This window comes from Ascaphus truei, chromosome 6 (genome assembly GCF_040206685.1).
Source record: "Ascaphus truei isolate aAscTru1 chromosome 6, aAscTru1.hap1, whole genome shotgun sequence".
Taxonomy (NCBI): Eukaryota; Metazoa; Chordata; class Amphibia; order Anura; family Ascaphidae; genus Ascaphus; species Ascaphus truei.
The window spans coordinates 124,111,948-124,130,933 of NC_134488.1; the positions used below are offsets into that span (position 1 = coordinate 124,111,948).

Genomic DNA, 18,986 nt, shown 5'->3' on the forward strand with positions numbered 1-18,986 from the left:
TTATCTCATTCTAGTAAACTGATCAATCTGGGACTTATAATTAAAGATGGAATTTAGGGTAACCCTCCTGGTGCTGACATTGGGTGAGTATATTATTTTTTATCTTACCAAGGACCCCATGTCAATGTATTTAATCACTTCTCACCTATATTTATTCATGGTATACAAATACAGACCTTGTAATCCCATGCAGCAACTACTGCTATCACTCTTTGTATCCTTGCTGGTGTAGAACACATTATGCCATTATAAACTCTCTTCCCATCCCTGTAAAATTATCTAAAAAGTTGAAGACAGATATATATAATGCTGCTACTGTAGTATTTTATTCACATACCTCATAATCAGGAGGTAAAGAGGTTCACTCCTCTTATTCTCCTTCCCTTTGCTGACCCACAGAAATTACTACACCCACGTAAACCTTTATGATCGGGATTAATACTGAATTATATACTCTGTTTAGAAAAAATGGTAGCATAGGCGGTCACTGCTCCCCAGTAGTAATTAGAGACCAAAAGCACAAATGATAAAAAACGGACAGTTTAATGTGCAGACATACACATGACAGAACCATATCTGACGTGTTTCGTTCCTTGTATGGAACTTTATCAAAGAGTACTGGTTGAGTCTCCAGGTGATCGCTAAGTACGCCAGATATCTGATACAGTAAGACCAATGACTGGAGGTGTGTCAAGTACACACCTATTAGATAAATAGTCTAATCAGATTTATAATGGAAAAATCATTGAGTATCCTAAAAGAGCAAGATCACATAGAGACCAAGAAATAATACAAACAAGTGCAAAACACAAACATAACATATATCAATGAAAGATTAAAAACAAACTATGTATAATATAAATATCTGCATCCAATGAGAAATGCAAAATAACCAGAAAAAACTAGACAGTAACCAGTAAATGGAGTAATGTGTACTTAAATAAGCAACAAACTTAACTAATACAAAAAAACTAAGAATTATTAATGTATATGCATAAATGATTAATTCATAATATATTAAAGTGATAACAATAAAAATGTATATAAAAGAAAACCATATGACATCAAACCTATATAATAACTAAATGATAATATTCTGCAAAAATGAATAAATACAATTAAATCTAAAAACAGATACATATAGTAAATAAGAAATCCTTATATATAGGTAAGACAATATCCAATAAACATATATCTGAAATATAGACTTGTATGTAAACAGGACTAGCTAAACTTCAAATAAGGACTGGAACTATTAATCTGTCGAAAAATGTTTAAATTTACAGACCATATTAATTCCTGATGGGTATAGGGTATTCATAGAATATATCCAAAACATTTCTTTCTTAGTCAACTAATTTAATCTATCACCCCCTCGAGGATGATGAGGAATATGTTCTATCCCTGAAAAATAAAAATTGATTATACCCCCTTGGGGACAGGTAGAGAAGTGACATGCCACCAAATGTGACATGTCTTTCTTCTTGATAAGTTGTACATGTTCAATGATCCTAGACCGTAGCCGTCTTATAGTACGACCAATATATATTTTTTATGACAGCCACATTCTAAAAGATAGATCACAAAACTGGTATGACAGTTTATAAAGCTACTAATGCGATAAGTAGAGTTAGAAAGTTTTAAAGATTTAATAGAAGTGACACAGTGGACACTTGCCACAGGAAAAGAAGCCTTTTGGAATACCTTGTAATTTAGAATGAGAAGATCTTGAATCGAACAAACCAGGAGAAAGATGAGAAGCTAATGTCTTAACTTTTCTGAATTCAAATTTTAGTCCAACTTGTATAAATGAGGCAATATCTTTATCCAATGACAACGTTTTCCAGTGTTTTTGGACAATAGCACGAATATGATGTGCCAGTCTGTTAAAGGTAGTTATAAACATATGACAGGTCTGATCATTAGTGGCACATTTTTGTGATCTAACTCTATGCTTAGAAAACCTTTGTTTCTGTTTTAAGAGATCCTCTCTGTCCAGTGCCCTAGCATAACTGAAAGCTTCCTGAACATCCCTCATTTGATAGCCCCTTTCAACGAAACGCCCAATCATTAATAGTGATTTTACAAACAATGCTTAATTTTCTGAACATAACCTTCTAAGTCTTACAAATTGTGCCTTGGGGATGCTCTTGATCAGGGACCTAGAATGACAACTCTGACACACAATAGGGAATTTTTGTAATGAATTTTCCGAAAGATACCTGTCTGAATAGTTTTAGTATTGTCGATGTACATGGCACTGGACACCAGGGATAGGGGGGTTGCAGGTTAGGAGGTAGTTGGTTGGTCGTAGTGTTTACCTTGCGGTGGACACACCGGCTTCTCTGTTCCCTTCTCCTGCTATATTCACCCCCCTCCTGTATGCTATTCCGTCATACAGCATTTATCTCCGTGAAATGTTTTCTTAATCAGCTGGACCGGACCATTTACATGTTAAGCAGATTTACTCTTTCTTATGCCGACTACTCTGGAGCACTAGCTATGGGGTTTAACCCATACCCTATTTATACTCTGTTTAGATAAAGGAGTGTACCTAATTATTCATTTTAATACCTGTAATGATTACAATGAGGAAAATGTGTAAAAATCCGTAACCCTTCCATTATCAGATGGACTTGCAACTCATAACTTTTGTGAATCCAACTAGCAGTAATGCGGATAGACGATGTGCTACAATGTACTAATGCATTACTGGGCCCCGTCACAGAAAAGAGGTTAAAGCAGCATTCCACCCAGCAGGGGGTCATCCAGAGCTGAACTGCGCTAATTTCAGCTCCTGTGACCCCTTAATTCCAGAGATACAAACTCTGAAGACGCTGTCGGTGCTGCATGATTGAGAGTTAAACCTCCACATTATTTACCCAGCTGGGGATGCTACTGGTTTGTTAGTATCTCAGGAATCAGGTGGTCTCCAGAGATAAAATTAACACAGTTCCCCTCTGGAGACTCCCTGCTTCCCACTTAGAAGATAAAAAAAACTCTTTGAGGAAAAACATCTTTAACTCACTGTTATTTTTTACAAACCATCATGTAGCAAATTGTCACAGGTATAAAGCAAAATGGAAGCCTACACTATCAGACAAGGAACGCATCCAAAGTATATATAGCTAACGTGATAATCTCCAGCAGTGATTAAATCAGTGCCTCAGACAGATTGCTGCAGTGCTACAATGTGATTGCATACTGTATGGATCCCAATGTAATCTCTAGTTTAGGTTCTGTATAAAATGTAACATTTCCATGTCTGCACATTTGATGCTGTGAGGCAGGCAGCAGACATGGATCCTAACACTCCTATTAGCTAACACCTGGCGGTTTAATTACCCACATAAGAGTTTAGGTAAAATAGGGGAGATGCAGAAACTAATACATGGTATTGTTATATGAAATAATTGGTTGCTTTTACTCCCTATGACTAACCTCCATATTTCTTTGTGATATGAACAAAGTGCTAATACAAAGCAAAATACCTTGACCCATTGGAGATGTGATGCACATACTGATTTGAAGTTCAACTGAACGGCGATTAAATATAAAAAGCATTACAGATATTCCTGCAGATTGAAACAATGTAATTTGAAATGTATACAGTATACGTTGTAGCTTAATACTATTAGTGTCACTGCACTGGGACTTCACTGCATGTACCTGCCAGTTACTCCATGCCGAAAGGCAATACTAAGAATTAATTGTAGCACTCCTCCTACGTATAACAGAAAAGAACCAATGATCGGCCTAACTTTATCAGTCAGGTAAGAACCTCTGGCAATGTTCTTTGCCTTGGGCCTTAAACTGTAGAGCAGGTTTTTCACCTGATTGGTAAATATTAATGCACTGTGCCCACTCTTCCACTATGCAGAACAATAGCTACTAAACGCTCCAGTGCTTCTGTCAACCAGCATTGAAAAGGTTGCTTTATAGAGGAGTATTTAATGATAGTAATAATATATTTATAAATCTAATACAAAGAGTGGAACGCAGACACAAATACACAAAGATTTACAACATTAATTGAAAACATTTCTCCTCTTTTGCAGGTCTGCCATTCCTGTCAGTGAATGGACAAACAACCCAAACAAGTAAGAATATACTGTATAGTGAATAAGTGTATTTGCACCATACCAATGCTGCAAACACTAGAATTCATGTGTCAGTGTGTAACACCAAAATCAGCAAATATGGCTGCGGGATCACCAAAGGAAAGTCACATTGTCATCTTCCTACGACATGGCAGCTTTCTTTTGGCTGCCAGAGCAGAATGACACGTGGTGCGAGCACAAAATGGTCCCACATTGGGGAACGATGACATAGAGGGGAAGGGGCGCAGAATGACAAACAGTCACAAATGACAGTGACAAACATACACACACACATACAAACACACACCTATCTGTGACTGTGGTCACTCCTGCTTGTGCCTCCCTGGGAGACCTAAACCTTCCACATGGAGCTCAGTGAGGAGGATAGAGGGGTCTAATACCTGGAGGATGGGGGTGGAAGACGAGTGTAAGTGCAGCCCTGAGAGGGTGTAGACTGCTGAGCTGCAGGAGGAGAGAGGTGCAGACTGAGATGGGGCAGGCTGAAAAGAGGAGCAGGCCGGAGAGGGGTTTACACCAAAGAGGAGAGCAGGTAGGGGGCCAGCCTGGGTTATTGAGGCAGCACACTGATACTCTGCGCACAGATGACCGAGCTGGGCTCATGCGGAGTGAGCAAGGAGGGGGGAAGGAGCCAAGAGGTGATACTCATCAAGCATAACTTGCCACTTTCCCTGGGTGAGTGAGCGGTTCTCTGCAAGGCTGAGAACCCACATGTTATTTAACACATTATTTTATGTGCTAACTCGTGTGAACTGGGGTGATAACCTCTGCTATATCTGTAACACTATATTTTATTTTGATATTTGTTTATTTTTCTTTGTAAAAGCTCATCAGGGCCAGGACTTATTTGTCCCTATGTATGAAGCACTTATTCCAATAATGTTACGTGTGTTACTGCCATAATGCGCTAGTGTCCTGACCCCTGTTTCTATTTTCTCCCTGTCATGTGACTGCTGTCACTACTCTTCACTATGTTGTTACAAATGTAACGCTCCTCCTTGGCTTCTGAGCCTGTTGTGTTGGCAATTCCCCTCTGCGAGTTGGGCTGCTCCTCCTCTCCTTGCTAGCTGAGCAGTCCTTGCATTATTTCCTGCTTGTACAGGCAAGCATGCTTCCTTTTAGAACCAGCAGCCCTGTGAGTAACCACCCCTCTCACTGTTTCCCAGAACAAGGCAATGCTTTTTTACCTTTCTCTCACAAATGTTGCCTTCAAGCTATTTTATGCTTTCCGTTTACCATTTCCAATAAAGTTACAGAAAATTGAAGGACTCTGTGTGCATTTAACAGGATGAGTTTGACTGCCTGATCCAACTCATGTTCTACAGTGAGCCTGGGCCAGAACAGCAAAGTACATGGATTTTGCAATATAAATAAATATACATATATGCGACAAATCTTACAAAACGGCATATCAATCCGACATATAAATCCTACAAAACCAACACAGAAATCCCAGAATACCTTGTGTGTCCACTAATTAACATGTATCAAGCTTAATCGGACGTATTTTCTTCCGTGTTTGTATGTCCTGCGTGAGAACGTTCATTGAAACATTATGTGATTTACTGAAGAAAAAATGCTTTGTGGTTATTGGCGTTTCCACTATTCTGTCTGGCCGTAGAAAGCCCAGAGCTGGCGTTAGTGCCTCACTAGTCTCATAGACATAGTCCCATTATATGCTTAATTTGAGTGCAGAGTGCTAGATATTTTGCCAGCTTTAATGGAATAGTATTCATTCAAAGTAATATATATATATATATATATATATATATATATATATATATATATATATATATAATATATATATTGGGCGTGGCTAAATATACGTGTATACAACAAACTTTTTTTAGTAATAATTAATAAATAATAAGTATAAGCACTGTACTCCTTTTTTTAATGTTAAATATAAAATGTAACATTTAATGTCTTTGAGTTCTAATTGAACCTATTACCTTTTGAAAAGAGTGACTCGGTTTTTGGACACCCTTTGTTATATTGGGTTCTAGTTTATTCTGTCCGTCCGTAGAAAGCCCAGAGCTGGCGTTAGTGCCTCACTAGTCTCATAGACATAGTCCCATTATATGTCATTAGCTTCATTTTAGTGCTAGATATTTTGCCAGCTTTAATGGAATAGTATTCATTCAAAGTAATATATATATATTTGGCGTGGCTAAATATACGTGTATACAACAAGCTTTTTTTTTGTAATAATTAAATAAATAATAAGTATAAGCACTGCACTCCTTTTTTTAATATATATATGGCTGTGTCACATAAAGTGTATGTCTCTGAGTTGAATTCTTCAATGAATATCACTCCAATTGCAACATATCTTATATCTAATTAACAACTACTTGGTATGTCTCTCTGAGTTGATTAGGCAAACCTCCCTTGATTGTTAGTCACGTTAATGTGTTCAGAGTATTTAAAGACAGCCTATCTTGGCTGTGCCATATGGCTGAGTTCCATATAAAGTGTCTGTGGAGTTAATTTTGGAGTTGTGTCACATATACAGTAAAGTGTCTGTAGAGCTAATTTTGGAGTTGAAATTGGAGATGAACAATACAATATGATCTGGACTCTGCACTTCAACAACTCTGCAACTGTGAGAACTAAATGCTGTGATAATTTGTACTATTCCTATCCTCCAATAACTGGGAAGTCTCTCCTCCTGCATCTCACTATGCCCTCCCTATTGCTTTTTTTGTTTACTGTTCCCGCACTCCTTTGTAATCGCTTCTGTTCTCTCCAAAAATCCCTACTCCGCTTCTATCACACATTTCTTCATCTCTCCTCCCCTCCACCTATGCCTGTGCACATACACTGCATCATTATTTATACGCATCTCTCCCAACAACTTGTTTACCCCTCAATAAAAAGCACCCACACAAATCCTCTATTCACACCCTCTATCTATCTACTCCTTCCTGCTGGGGATAGCTCTCCTAATTCAGGAACAAGCCACATACACACCTCCTCTCACCCACGCCTCCCTAGCACCTCTTGCCCTGCTAATTGCGTTAATACTGACTAACCTTTAAAACCTGCCTCACAAATCAAGCATCCCAATAGCCTGCACTCATTGCTACTGCCCGACACCCACAGTCACTCCTACCACCCATTGTGACCAAGCACTGTCATCCACTGCACTTATTCCCTCATCTGCTGTCTCTGTAAGTCTCCCATCATACCACTTAGATTGTAAGCTCTTCGGGGCCGGGATTTACTTTCCTATTTTCTGATTTTGCTGCGCTTATTGTATTATTATAATTCCCTGTAGTGACTTATTTGAAGTGCTGAGTACACTTTTGGCACTTTATAAATAAAGATATATATATATATACATACAAATATATGTATATGTATAAGTATGTATATATATAGAATATAGACCCTCTTCTGATGAAGGAAGAAACCTTACTGTCCAATCAAGTGAATGGACCAATAAGGTGTATTGTGTCACTGGAGGGGACAGTCCCTTGTGGAATCGCACAGCTTAGGAACTACAGTATAGCCCTTACTGTACTACAGGCCCCTCTAGTATTGGAGGGCATGGGAAGACTTTCCGATAGATAAATGCTCTGTATTGTGTTTCCAATGAGTGAATTTATAGTGTGTCTAACACTTCCTTTGTATTAACACTTAGGGTGCGCACAGAACATGAATTATAACAAGTGTGGGACCGCATGCCCTTTGTCTTGTGATAATTATCGACAACCCCCAGTTTGTACCAAAGACTGCAAGGAAGGATGCTTCTGTAATGACGGATTTGTCCAGCTTCGTGATGGCTCCTCTATTTGTGTGGACAAGAACCAGTGTCCTGTTTGCAAAGGTAATGACTGGTGCAGGTTTGTATTATTTAGATGATATCATGGTCCTAAAGGTCCATAGGAAGGGATTTATTGGGGAACATACTATAGGTGTAAATGCGGAGCAGGGTCCATGCAGCCTTTCAAGGTTCCAATGTGACACATGTTTCCCTCTATATGCTGTGCATGTATAGTGTCAGGATGTAGTGTCAGGGCTCGGTACCACTATGCTGGTATTCACCATACGGTATGTAAGAGCTCAGTGCACAAATAGGTCCTCATGCAGTAAACGGCGATAAACCACGTATCGCCAGCTTATCGTCAAAACAGCCTACTGCTATTCAGTAAACCCCGATAAGTGCAAAAATTGTCTGTTTTTTTTGCCGATCAAAACAAATCGCCAACCGCGCGGCGATAAGAAACTTTTCGCCTTCCAGCGCCAGCTTTTCAAACTCACAGCCGGCGCCTCCAATAAAATAATTCAGTGAATATATTCTGACCACATGAAGAGTCCAACCACGGATATCAAACAGTCCTGAGAGGGATCTTGAAGGAAGTCTCACAGCACAGACAAACAGACATAAAAGACAAAAAAGACAAAAGAAAAAAATCATAGTGTAACCCTAATATATAGCCATAAAAATTCAGACACCTAGAAAGAACAACTAAATAGCTATTACAATTTAATAAAATAGTGCAAATGAATATAAAAAGACAAACAATTGCCCGTTTGGCTTGGGACATAGGCAGAACAAGTTCATCCAGTAGGGGTAAAATTAGAATCCTACTTACAGCAAAGCTGAAAATATTAAGCCCATAGAACAGATCTCCTTCCTCCCCAGGTGTGGGAACCTCTGCGGGGGACGCCACACGAGTCCTCGTAAGCTCCATGCTGCTGAGACAAGCACCGCCCCCCGCGGTCACAGACCCTCTGGTCACGCGGTGAGCTGATGATGTCACTACACAGCGCTAAAGCACAAAAGTGTCCTGGAAGCCGATAAAGCTCCTGGCATTCAGAGGAAGAGAATCTTAGCTGATCAAAGCTCTAAGGGGGATGAGTCCAAGTCCTCAAGCACAAATAAAACCAGCCTACGCGTTACGTGACAGAGGTCACTTCATGAGGGGCATGATGGGTAATACTGCATACAAACATATATATACTCTCATCGCTAATTAGAACCAATAATTGAATAATTGCATGATATTAAAATGAAAAAAAAACAATCAAAGTTATTCTTAATGGTGAATGAATATACTAAATACTAACACTTAAAGAAAATACAATGGGTAGAAAAATACATATATTGACACAATGAAACAATAAATGAACAAACAAGTAAATAACAGAGACCTCATAGAACCTATCAGAGCTAAAAACACCCATCCAGAAGGAGCAATGCCCTAGTTAATCAATCGGAATTTAAGCCAGTGATACCTTAAGTGTGATTGGTTGGAAAATTGGGCTAAGACAACAACCCAACCACTCAAACTGCCAGTGTCAGCAGCAATCAGCAAAACGTATCAAAATTGTACATAACTATATTACACATAGTAATTATCATTTAGTCTAGTTAACCAAAAAAGCTGCAAGGTGAAAGTCGATGTTAAGACCATTGGGGGATAATGTTTTTAGTTCATATTTCCAATATGACTCACGTTTGCTAATCCCATTTATTCTATCTCCTCCTCTCCAATTACCTAGATAAGTTTCAATTGCTTGACAAATGAGGCCTTTAGGGTTCTGTTGGTGGTGAACTAGGAAATGGTGTGACACACTATGAATACTAAGACCTCTCCTAATATTATACACGTGCTCATAGATGCGCCTCTGGTACGATCTCCCCATGCGGCCAACATATTGAAGCCCACAGGGACATTGTAGCAGATAAATAACTGTGAGACTTCATTCAAGATCCCTCTCAGGACTGTTTGATATCCGTGACTGGACTCTTCATTTGGTCAGAATATATTCACTGAATTATTTTATTGGAGGCGCCGGCTGTTTGTTTTTTTATTGTTAGGTTTGTTTTGATTTGTGTTGGTAATTTTTTGCCTAGGCAGCCTCACTTTCAAGGAAAAGTTGTAGTAGTGTCACTGTAATATTAATAATATTACAATATTGTCTTTTAGCATTAGCGCTGTAAACACCATATTCTTTTTTTCACAGCTTTTCAAACTCGCTGTAATCTAGTAGCCCCGATCAGCGTGTCGCAGCTGATCACCGTTCTAGAATGGAGATTTTCTCTCCAAATCACCTCGCCAGAAAAAGCTGTCAAGAAGGTGGTGAGAAGCTGCCGATGAGTGGCGAGACGGGACACAGAAAAAAGGCCTTTTTTCCTGGATCAGATTGATGCCGGTGTCTCCGGAGCTGATATCCATCAATATCAGCACCGGAGACCCCCGGCATCAATCCCATGCAGGAAACTGGCATTTACAGCCCACTTCATTACCTTAGCGGCTAACCACTAACGTAATGAAGGGGTTAACCACCAGTGCCATGCTTATTGTGGATAGCGGGTTTGGGTGAAGGTGGTATTTAGCCCTTGGTGGGTGTTTAGGCCTTGCGGGGGGATTTCAGGTGGACTTAACCCCTTAATTACCTTAGCAGTTAATACCGCAGCTGTAATGAAGGGGTTAACCGCTACCACACGGAACGACAAAACACCCACTCGTTACCCACAATAAATACAAATAAACACAACAGGCCCACTACCAAATGTAAATGTCACGTGACCTGGACATTTCTGAAATAGATGCGGTTCTGTTCCGGAGACACCCTGCTCATCTACAAAAAAAAATCTGTCTCTCTGTCTCGCTGCTGGCTACTCGCCATGTTTGCAAAGGTTGCTATTACAGGTATTAGGGGCTTTCTGCATACCATGATAGCAAGGCTGTAAAAAATGGCGATTTAAAAACCCTGGGAATTTTTTCTATTGGACTTTACTGCATGAGGCGCTTAGTGATTTAAGCATAACTAAGATTGGCTTTCCTTAGCTTTTGTCATATCTGTTATAATGGGGGGGGGGGGTTGTCTTCACTTTAACTCACCCCCCACATGCAAAGCACTTTGTGTCCCGGGGTTGCTTCTGATCTAAAGAAGAACATACGTAACATCAATATAAACATATACAAATAATGTCTTGTTTCAACTGCAAATTACAATGTACCGACTTAAAAGAAACCCAAATGTACTAAAACATAGATTTCAAAGAGTTTAGTCTGATTATATTAAGTTTAATAATAAATAAAATGAATAATAACAACAGATAAATATACACATAATTGAGTCAAATAGTCAATAAGTTCATTAGTGTAAAAGTCCAATACATTAACGTAGGGGGAAGGTTGGTGGTTCCTCTTCGAATATTATTTCCCAACTCCTTGCATAAAGCAGGTCACAATAACTTAGAACAGCACACAGCACAGCTTCTCATGGTGTAGCACCTTCAATGAATATATCAGGTTTAATATAAATATATGCACTCAGAATGGGATTTCTTTCATCACAAGCACATCTAACATGGCCCACTGCTTCCAATTGTAGGCTGTGGCTGACTCACCTTCCTGTTAATACTCCCACAGTGCACCAACTCGCAGAGTCTCCTCTCTCCATTCACCGATGCTTCACCAGCACTTATGAGGACCGCTGGATGATGTCACATTTGGCCGCATGGAAGAGAACCGCTTCAGCTCCTGTCCGCCCTTTGCTTTTCATGAGATTTGTCTCACATTTACATTACCCAATTGCCCCCAAACAATACAGGCGATCCTTTTAGTAATCTATAACCTAAGCGATAATCCTGCTATTTAGAGGGACCAGGTAGCCATTCCTGTTTCTCCTGGGGAATTGAGAAGAGACTCACAAAGCACGTAGGGCAGATTAGAGCTGATAGCTGCTCCAGGGCTGGTAAATGGAAGAGGAGGAGACCTGGTGAAAGGGAGCACCATGAGTGTACAGGCACCAACGTGGGTCAGTCCAATGGTGGATTTGTGTTGGAAAGTGTTTTCTCAGATCTCTGTCTGGAAAAAGATCCAGTCCCTATAAAATATGTACAATATATAATATTGTGGTAGCATTGCTATATAGGTTGGCGAGGACCCACATTTCTATTCTTAAACACTGTACATTTTATGAAGTATAATACAGATGTAGTCACACTTACTGTTTTTGGTGCAGTGATCGTGTGTGGGCGCTGGAACGCATCACAGTCACGCACGAGCCCAAAACAGTAAGTGACCCAGGAGGATTATCTCTGTGGGGTCCCTGCCTGTGAATGGGACCCGCAGTGTTAATCCTCCCGAGTAATCAGAAACGTATATTAACATTTTAGATAATCTGCACAGCCGTCTCCGTCTCGTGTATGTAATGTATGTTGGAATGCAGGATATAGGGCCATATTTACTAAGGAGTGCCACTCCATAAGACACCTTGCATGCTAGAAGACACTTTATGGCCCCTTTCATGTGAATGGGTGATAAAAGCCAATCTATAGTAATAGAGTAGCATTGCTTAGTAAATACAGCACATAATGTATATCTGTATTGGGGAGGGAGATGTCCTATATTTGCCTGTGGTATATATGTTATGTTAGTAGCAGGTATTCAGCTTTCTAACTTCCTTATCTCTGTTTTTCTTTTTGCTGGCAGAGTTTGGATGTGAAGGAAAGTACAGAGAGTATAATAAGTGTGGCAGTGCCTGCCCTATAACCTGTGCCAACCGCAACCAAAAGCCTCCAGCTTGCATTCGGATGTGTGTTGCAGGCTGTTTCTGCAAGGATAAGTACCTACCTAACAGCAACGGTGATTGTGTCCCTGTTGAAAAGTGTTAATTCTCTTATGGGCAGCTGTGTGGATGTCATGAGACATATTAACTGGAAATTAATAAAAACAGCTTTGAATAAATACAATATGTGTGCGTTTTTTTAATCACAAATTTCATATTATTCCTTCCTCCTCTGGGTTTCTTCCTTGCTCCTGTTTAGTTAATGAAGACACATTATTTTTTTCTCTTAGGTAAAACAATATAATATGCTTTAAAGGTGCAATTCTCCATACTGCTCGGGTAAGCACCAGGCTATCCCCGCCAATCTTCTTCAGCAAGGAATGTTACAGCCACATCTCCCTGCAGGGGCTCAGGGACCTGCTATAGGTGGAGACCCCTCTGCAGAGCATTCTCCCACTCCTCAAACAGAGGCCCAGAGGAGAAGAGAGGGGGAATATGAGTTCTAACATAGTGATCTGCTCCAAAAACTGCCCTAAACTCGACTCTGCTCATACTGTCAAAATGTAACAGCAGCCAAAGAACCTGCCGCTCACAAATAAAGGAAGAATACAAGGTGTGAGTAAAACATTTTATAAATGTAACAGTGTTTCCCCCACCCAATCACAGATAGGGACCATTACAGGGTGTGTGGTACATATACCTGCTGGCAACAGGAGGGCTGAGTCGTCCACCGATGGTAGTGGGGACACAGGAACAGGCTTCTGGGGTTCATACCCCATATAATACTCCATCTGCCGTAGGCTCCAGGGAAATGGAGATGATCTCCCACGGTAGACCTGATTACCTCTCCCCCCCAGTTAGATCACACACCAGGCCGGAGGTATATTGCAAAACAGGAACGGTTTATTACATCACATTCTGCAGTAACACAACAGGTACTCATCAGTCTTCTGCCGGTTACAGTCTCTCAGATCAGCTATCACTGAAGATGGTCCCTGGACCGCCACTACAGGCCAAGGGCACCCGCAGCCGTCCTAGCTATTCCCCACCTCCCTAGCGGAGGTAGAGGTATTGGTACACACTCACTCCCCCCCCAGAGGGAAGAGCACATGGGAAGGCCCCAATCTCAGGCTCCCAGCTGTGTGACCTGCCTTCCTCAGAGGGTAGGACAACAACCCTAACTTTAGGGCGGCCCTGCCCTTACGTACAGCCAGAATTGGGTGGGGGTCTATGGGCTACATAGATATTTTTATATTTTATGATGCACAGAAATACACTGCAGTAGGCGTAAAGATGTAAATGGTATATACAGGAAAAATTATTCTGGGTGCCAATAAAAAGGAGAAATTGTGCCAAATTTGTCCATCAAGTTCAACCTGGAGTAATCCCGTAAAAGACTCTGAATAGTGTTAGCGCAGGATTAAGGTGAGCAGATATTCATGTCATAGGTAAACAAGATGCAATAAATAATCCATCATATTTATTTAATATTTGTACAAATAAATCATGCATCATATGTATGAAATCATCTTACATAGACCCCCATGTGTTGAGGGTATGTTACTGTTTTTAGCACTAAAATTGGGGGGGGGAGGAAGAATGGGGGGGATAGAGACATGGGAAGGGAGGAGGATAGAAAGAAGGGGAGAGAGAGAAGGGGAGAGACAAATGTGGAGGGGGGAGGAGGGGAGACAGGAGGAGGGGGGGAGGAGAAAGAAAGAGAGACTTTCAACTTAGTAGTGTCTTCAGTTGTATTTTATCCCCCTCAAACCTACCTCCAAATAAATTAGGGAGACATGACTGTAAAAGGTGCACGCCTGAGGTACCCGGCTGGGAGATATGCAAAGTATATTTGAATACTGTAAATCCCATCCCACACTTCCTAAAATGATTTCCATACATAGTTACATAGTACATAGCAACTATATAGAGTTGATAAGCCTAAGGCATCAACCTAATGATTGAAATGTTATCAGACCCATCTGCACTAGAACCCAAGGTGAAGCACAGAAAATTCTACACTATGTAAACACATGCTAGAAAGGGAGAGATACAAATGTATTTCTGCTCATATATATACACTTACATAAACATTTTCATATAATCACTGATCATTATGTTCCTCTGAAGGGACTTAATCATTGTGTGTTATATTTTGTTTTCATTCTGTCCATGATAAAATCAATGTTTTTTTGAACTGCCCTGTACAGGGTAACACCCAGGGGAAGTTGTGGTCCCAGGTCTTTCCTCATGTCGTTCCTTTACCCTGAATAGCGCCCATAGATCCACATCATATAAAATACTGCAGATCTGAGTAGAAGTCTCTCACGGAAAGAAGGAATTATGCAGGTGTATCTTCTATACAGGTATAAAAGGGAAGAACAGTGAAAACAGCGCTATAAAAAATAGTGACACAAATGTGACAAACATAAAGTTAATGCACTTTTGAACTTAAAGTGGGGGCTGCCAAGGAAAAAAGGTTAACACAAACCAATATAGACAATTAAAACAAAAGACCGGCGCCTCCAAAAAAAAAAATATATAAAACCTGACCAAATGGAAAGTCCGATATAACTGAAGAGAAATCCTGGGAGGGAGCTTCAATAAAGTCTCATGGGAGGACAAACAAATAAGACAAAAAGAAAAAAGAAAAAAGAAAAAGATCACAGTGCAACTAAAAACAACAATAAACAAATAAACACTGAAAAGATTGGCAAGGAAATAATTACAAATTTAATGCAAGTGAATAAAAATATATAAATAAAAAAACAAACACATGTATGTTGGGCTAGAGACACTATTAAAGCTATGACATCTGGTAGGGGTAAAACTAAAATCCTACTTACAGCAAGGCTGAAAGATATAAGCCCGTAGCACAACTGTCCAGTAGTTCAGACCAATGCCTAGGTAGTAGATGGTAGTAGCACAGCCTCCAAAGGTCCACGGTGCCGGGACGGCCACTGCTGCCACACTCGCAGGTTTCCAGGTGTGTGAGGGGTGCCGCAGGGAAGAGCCGGGACCCCACGCTGCCGGAAGGATCACCAGAGCAGCTCACGCAGACCCAAGAGTCGCGCGATAGACCGGTGATGTCACACCGCAGCGCAAAGGCAGGGGAAGCACCCGGGAAGGAAAAAGGGAACTCGGAAAGCTCAGGCAAAGTCTGAAAGGGACAGAGGGCTATCGGGGGAGGATATAAAAAGTCTCAGCCAGATAGAAACCACCCTATGCGTTTCATGACGTCAGTCACTTCGTCAGGCTCATGATGGGAATACAAAATGCTGGCATATATATACCATAGAACTAATTAAAACATTACATAAAACAAAAACATAAAGTGTAACAATCAACTAGTCAATCCTTAACAGTTATAACAGATATACATCTAACTAATTGGACATGAATACATATGTGGAAATATAACATGACAATGAAAAACACACAGAAAAAAACACTCAATAGAAAAAAACACAAATAGAGTAGAGACCGTAACAGACCTGATCTTAAAGACACAGTACTAAAAGTGAATGTGGGATTAAATTACTCAGAACATACTGTATAAGGAACTCAAAATACTAAAACTACCAATATCAGCAAACAGCAAGAAGAAGTTAGATGATTGTGTGTAAGGCACAAATTATTAAAATATATAGAAATAAATTACTTGGCCAAAAAAGCTGATAGGTCAAATTCAATATTGAGACCATTGGGAGATAATGTTTTAAGTTCATATATCCAATATGACTCACGTTTACTAATGCCATTAATTTTATCTCCTCCTCTCCAATTGCCCGGATACACTTCAATGGCTTGGCATTTAAGGCCTTTGGGGTTTTGCTGATGGTGGGTCAAAAAATGGTGTGATACACTATGCGTAGTTAACCCTTTCCTTATATTATACACATGTTCGTATATGCATCTCTGGTAAGCCCTCACAGTGCGGCCAACGTATTGTAGCCCGCAGGGGCACTGTAATAAGTAAATGACAAACACAGAGTGACAGTCAATGTGTGAACCAATATTGTATATTTGACTGGTGACGTTGAAACTAAAAGTGGTTTGATTAGAGCTGTATTTAAAAGCTGTACAATTAGTGCAAGTAAAAAAACCCTTTTGACGAAGTTCCACATCTGGTGTCTTATTTAAATTGGGGCAACTTGGGGCCAGCCTAGATTGTAAATTAGAGGCTTTCTTAAAGACAATAGAAGGTTTAGGGGAAGAATTTGGGCCAGGGATGGATCTCTCAAAAGAATGGGCCAATGTTTATGCAAGACCCGTCTGATATCAGGTGCCATAGAGTTATACTGCGTGATGAAGGACACAGTATTTTTCTGATTGGGGTCAACCCTATCTTTTTTGTACTCGAGAAGGCCAGCCCTCTCAATATCCTGTTCTTGCAACAGGGTCGGGGAGAGCAACTCCTCGGGGTATTGTCTATTCAAAAATTTGTTTTTGAGTTCACTCGCCTGAGACACAAAAACCTCATCACTTGAGCAGTTGCGCCTTAGGCGAATTAACTGGCCTTTAGGGATATTGTGCAACCACTGAGTGTTGTGCTGACTATTGGCCAACACATAATTGTTGGCCTGCACAGACTTGAAGTATGTTTTTGTATGTATACAATTATCTACAGAACTAATATTTAGGTCCAAAAAATCAATTGACCTAGAATCAAAATAACAAGTGAATTTAAGATTCATCTGATTGTTATTGAGATAAGAAATACAATGATTTAATTAGTCAATACTGCCATTCCACACAAACAAAATATCGTCTATGTAGCGAAGACAGAGCACCAGGTTTGCACCAAGGGGACAATTGTTCCAAATACAACTCTCCTCCCATTGTCCCATAAATAAGTTGGCATAACTTGGTGCAAACCTGGTGCCCATGGCCGTGCCACAGACCTGCAAATAAAACTTAGAATTAAATGAAAAATAATTATGCGTAAGAATAAAATGAATAGAATCTATAATGAAATCTTTTAAAACTGGTGACATTCTATTGTCCATATCTAGCGTGTGGCGTATGGCTAGACAACCAAGGGTATGGTCAATCACCGTGTACAGGAATGTTTCGTCAGCGGTGACCCACACATATCCCGGCTGCCACTCCAAATCGCGCAATGCTTGAAGCACGTGGGTGGTATCACGCAGATAGGACTTAAGAAGTAAAACTTGAGGTTGCAAATAATAATCAATAAATTGTGATAGATTGGAGGTAAGCGAACCAATTCCATATATGATGGGTCTACCTGGTGGAGTTTGTAGATTCTTGTGAATTTTGGGAATGGTATAGAACAAGGGGATACGGGGATGGATAGTGTATAAAAAATTATATTCATCCCTCGAAATGGCTGAATTGGCCAACCCATGATCTAGTAATGAGGTAAATTCACCAAGAAAATGAGCAGTTGGATCCACGGACAGGGGGAGGTAAGTGGCTATGTCATTGAGTAATCTATTAGACTCATAGATATAATAATCTTTATCCATAACCACTATACCTCCACCTTTATCGGCAGGTTTAATCACTATATATTCGTTATTTTCCAACTGAACCAAAGCAAGTTTTTCATGTTGGTTCAAATTGTTCTTACGAATCTTGAAATTATTACTAGAGGTCTCTAAATTTTGGGTAACCAAATCAATAAAGGTATTAACGAAATGTCCCTGTATATGTTTAGGGTTAAAGGTGGAAGATTTTTTAAAGATTTTAACAGACGGAACAGTTAAAGTAGAGTCAGTTTGGGTGGGAATATTTTGATTACTTATGCTACTAATAGCATCATTGATGAAATACTTTTTTAAGGCCAATTTCCTGGAAAACTTCTGTACATCTAAATACCGTATTTCCTCGATTCTTGGACGCACTTTTTTCCCTATTTTCACAGGCTGAAATAGGTCTGAGTTTTAGAATCAATGTATTTAAAAAAAATCCGCTAGGTGGCGCTGCTGCAGATGCCAGCCAGGATATTCACAGTGTGCAGGAACAGCACATGGCTGTGATCACCCCCCTCCCCTCCCCTCGAGGTGTAGAGGGATCGGAGATGTCTGTCAGGGCACATCAACATTGCCCAGAAGCGCCCCCCCCCCACTTCCTGAATCCCCGTGTGAAATGCAGGAGGTGCATAGGTAGCTGTGTCTCTCTGGATGTGTTTGTTTGTCTCTCTCTCTGTGTCTCTGTATGTGTTTGTCACTCTCTGTGTGTGTGCGTCTCTCTCTGTATGTGTGTGTGTGTGTGTGTGTGTGTGTGTGTTTGTCTCTGTATCTGTCTGTGTGTGTCTCTGTATGTGTTTGTCACTCTCTCTGTGTGTGTGTATGTGTGTGTGTCTCTCTG

At 40.2% G+C, this 18,986-nt stretch overlaps 1 protein-coding gene across 2 annotated transcripts in view; it reads left to right on the forward strand.

Moving 5' to 3' along the window:
- The window catches only part of LOC142497833 (inducible metalloproteinase inhibitor protein-like), a 14,520-nt gene extending 1,686 nt beyond the window's left edge, over nt 1–12,834 (forward strand). Inside the window, exons 2-5 of one of the 2 annotated variants that reach the window (XM_075606192.1) lie at nt 15–83; nt 4,059–4,100; nt 7,765–7,950; nt 12,575–12,834. In XM_075606192.1, the coding sequence (XP_075462307.1) occupies nt 47–83; nt 4,059–4,100; nt 7,765–7,950; nt 12,575–12,756 (447 nt within the window). In that variant the 5' untranslated portion in view covers nt 15–46 and the 3' untranslated portion in view covers nt 12,757–12,834. The remainder of the gene's footprint in view (nt 1–14; nt 84–4,058; nt 4,101–7,764; nt 7,951–12,574) is intronic. The other variant, XM_075606193.1, reaches the window with a different exon arrangement.
- Nucleotides 12,835–18,986: the final 6,152 nt, after the last annotated feature.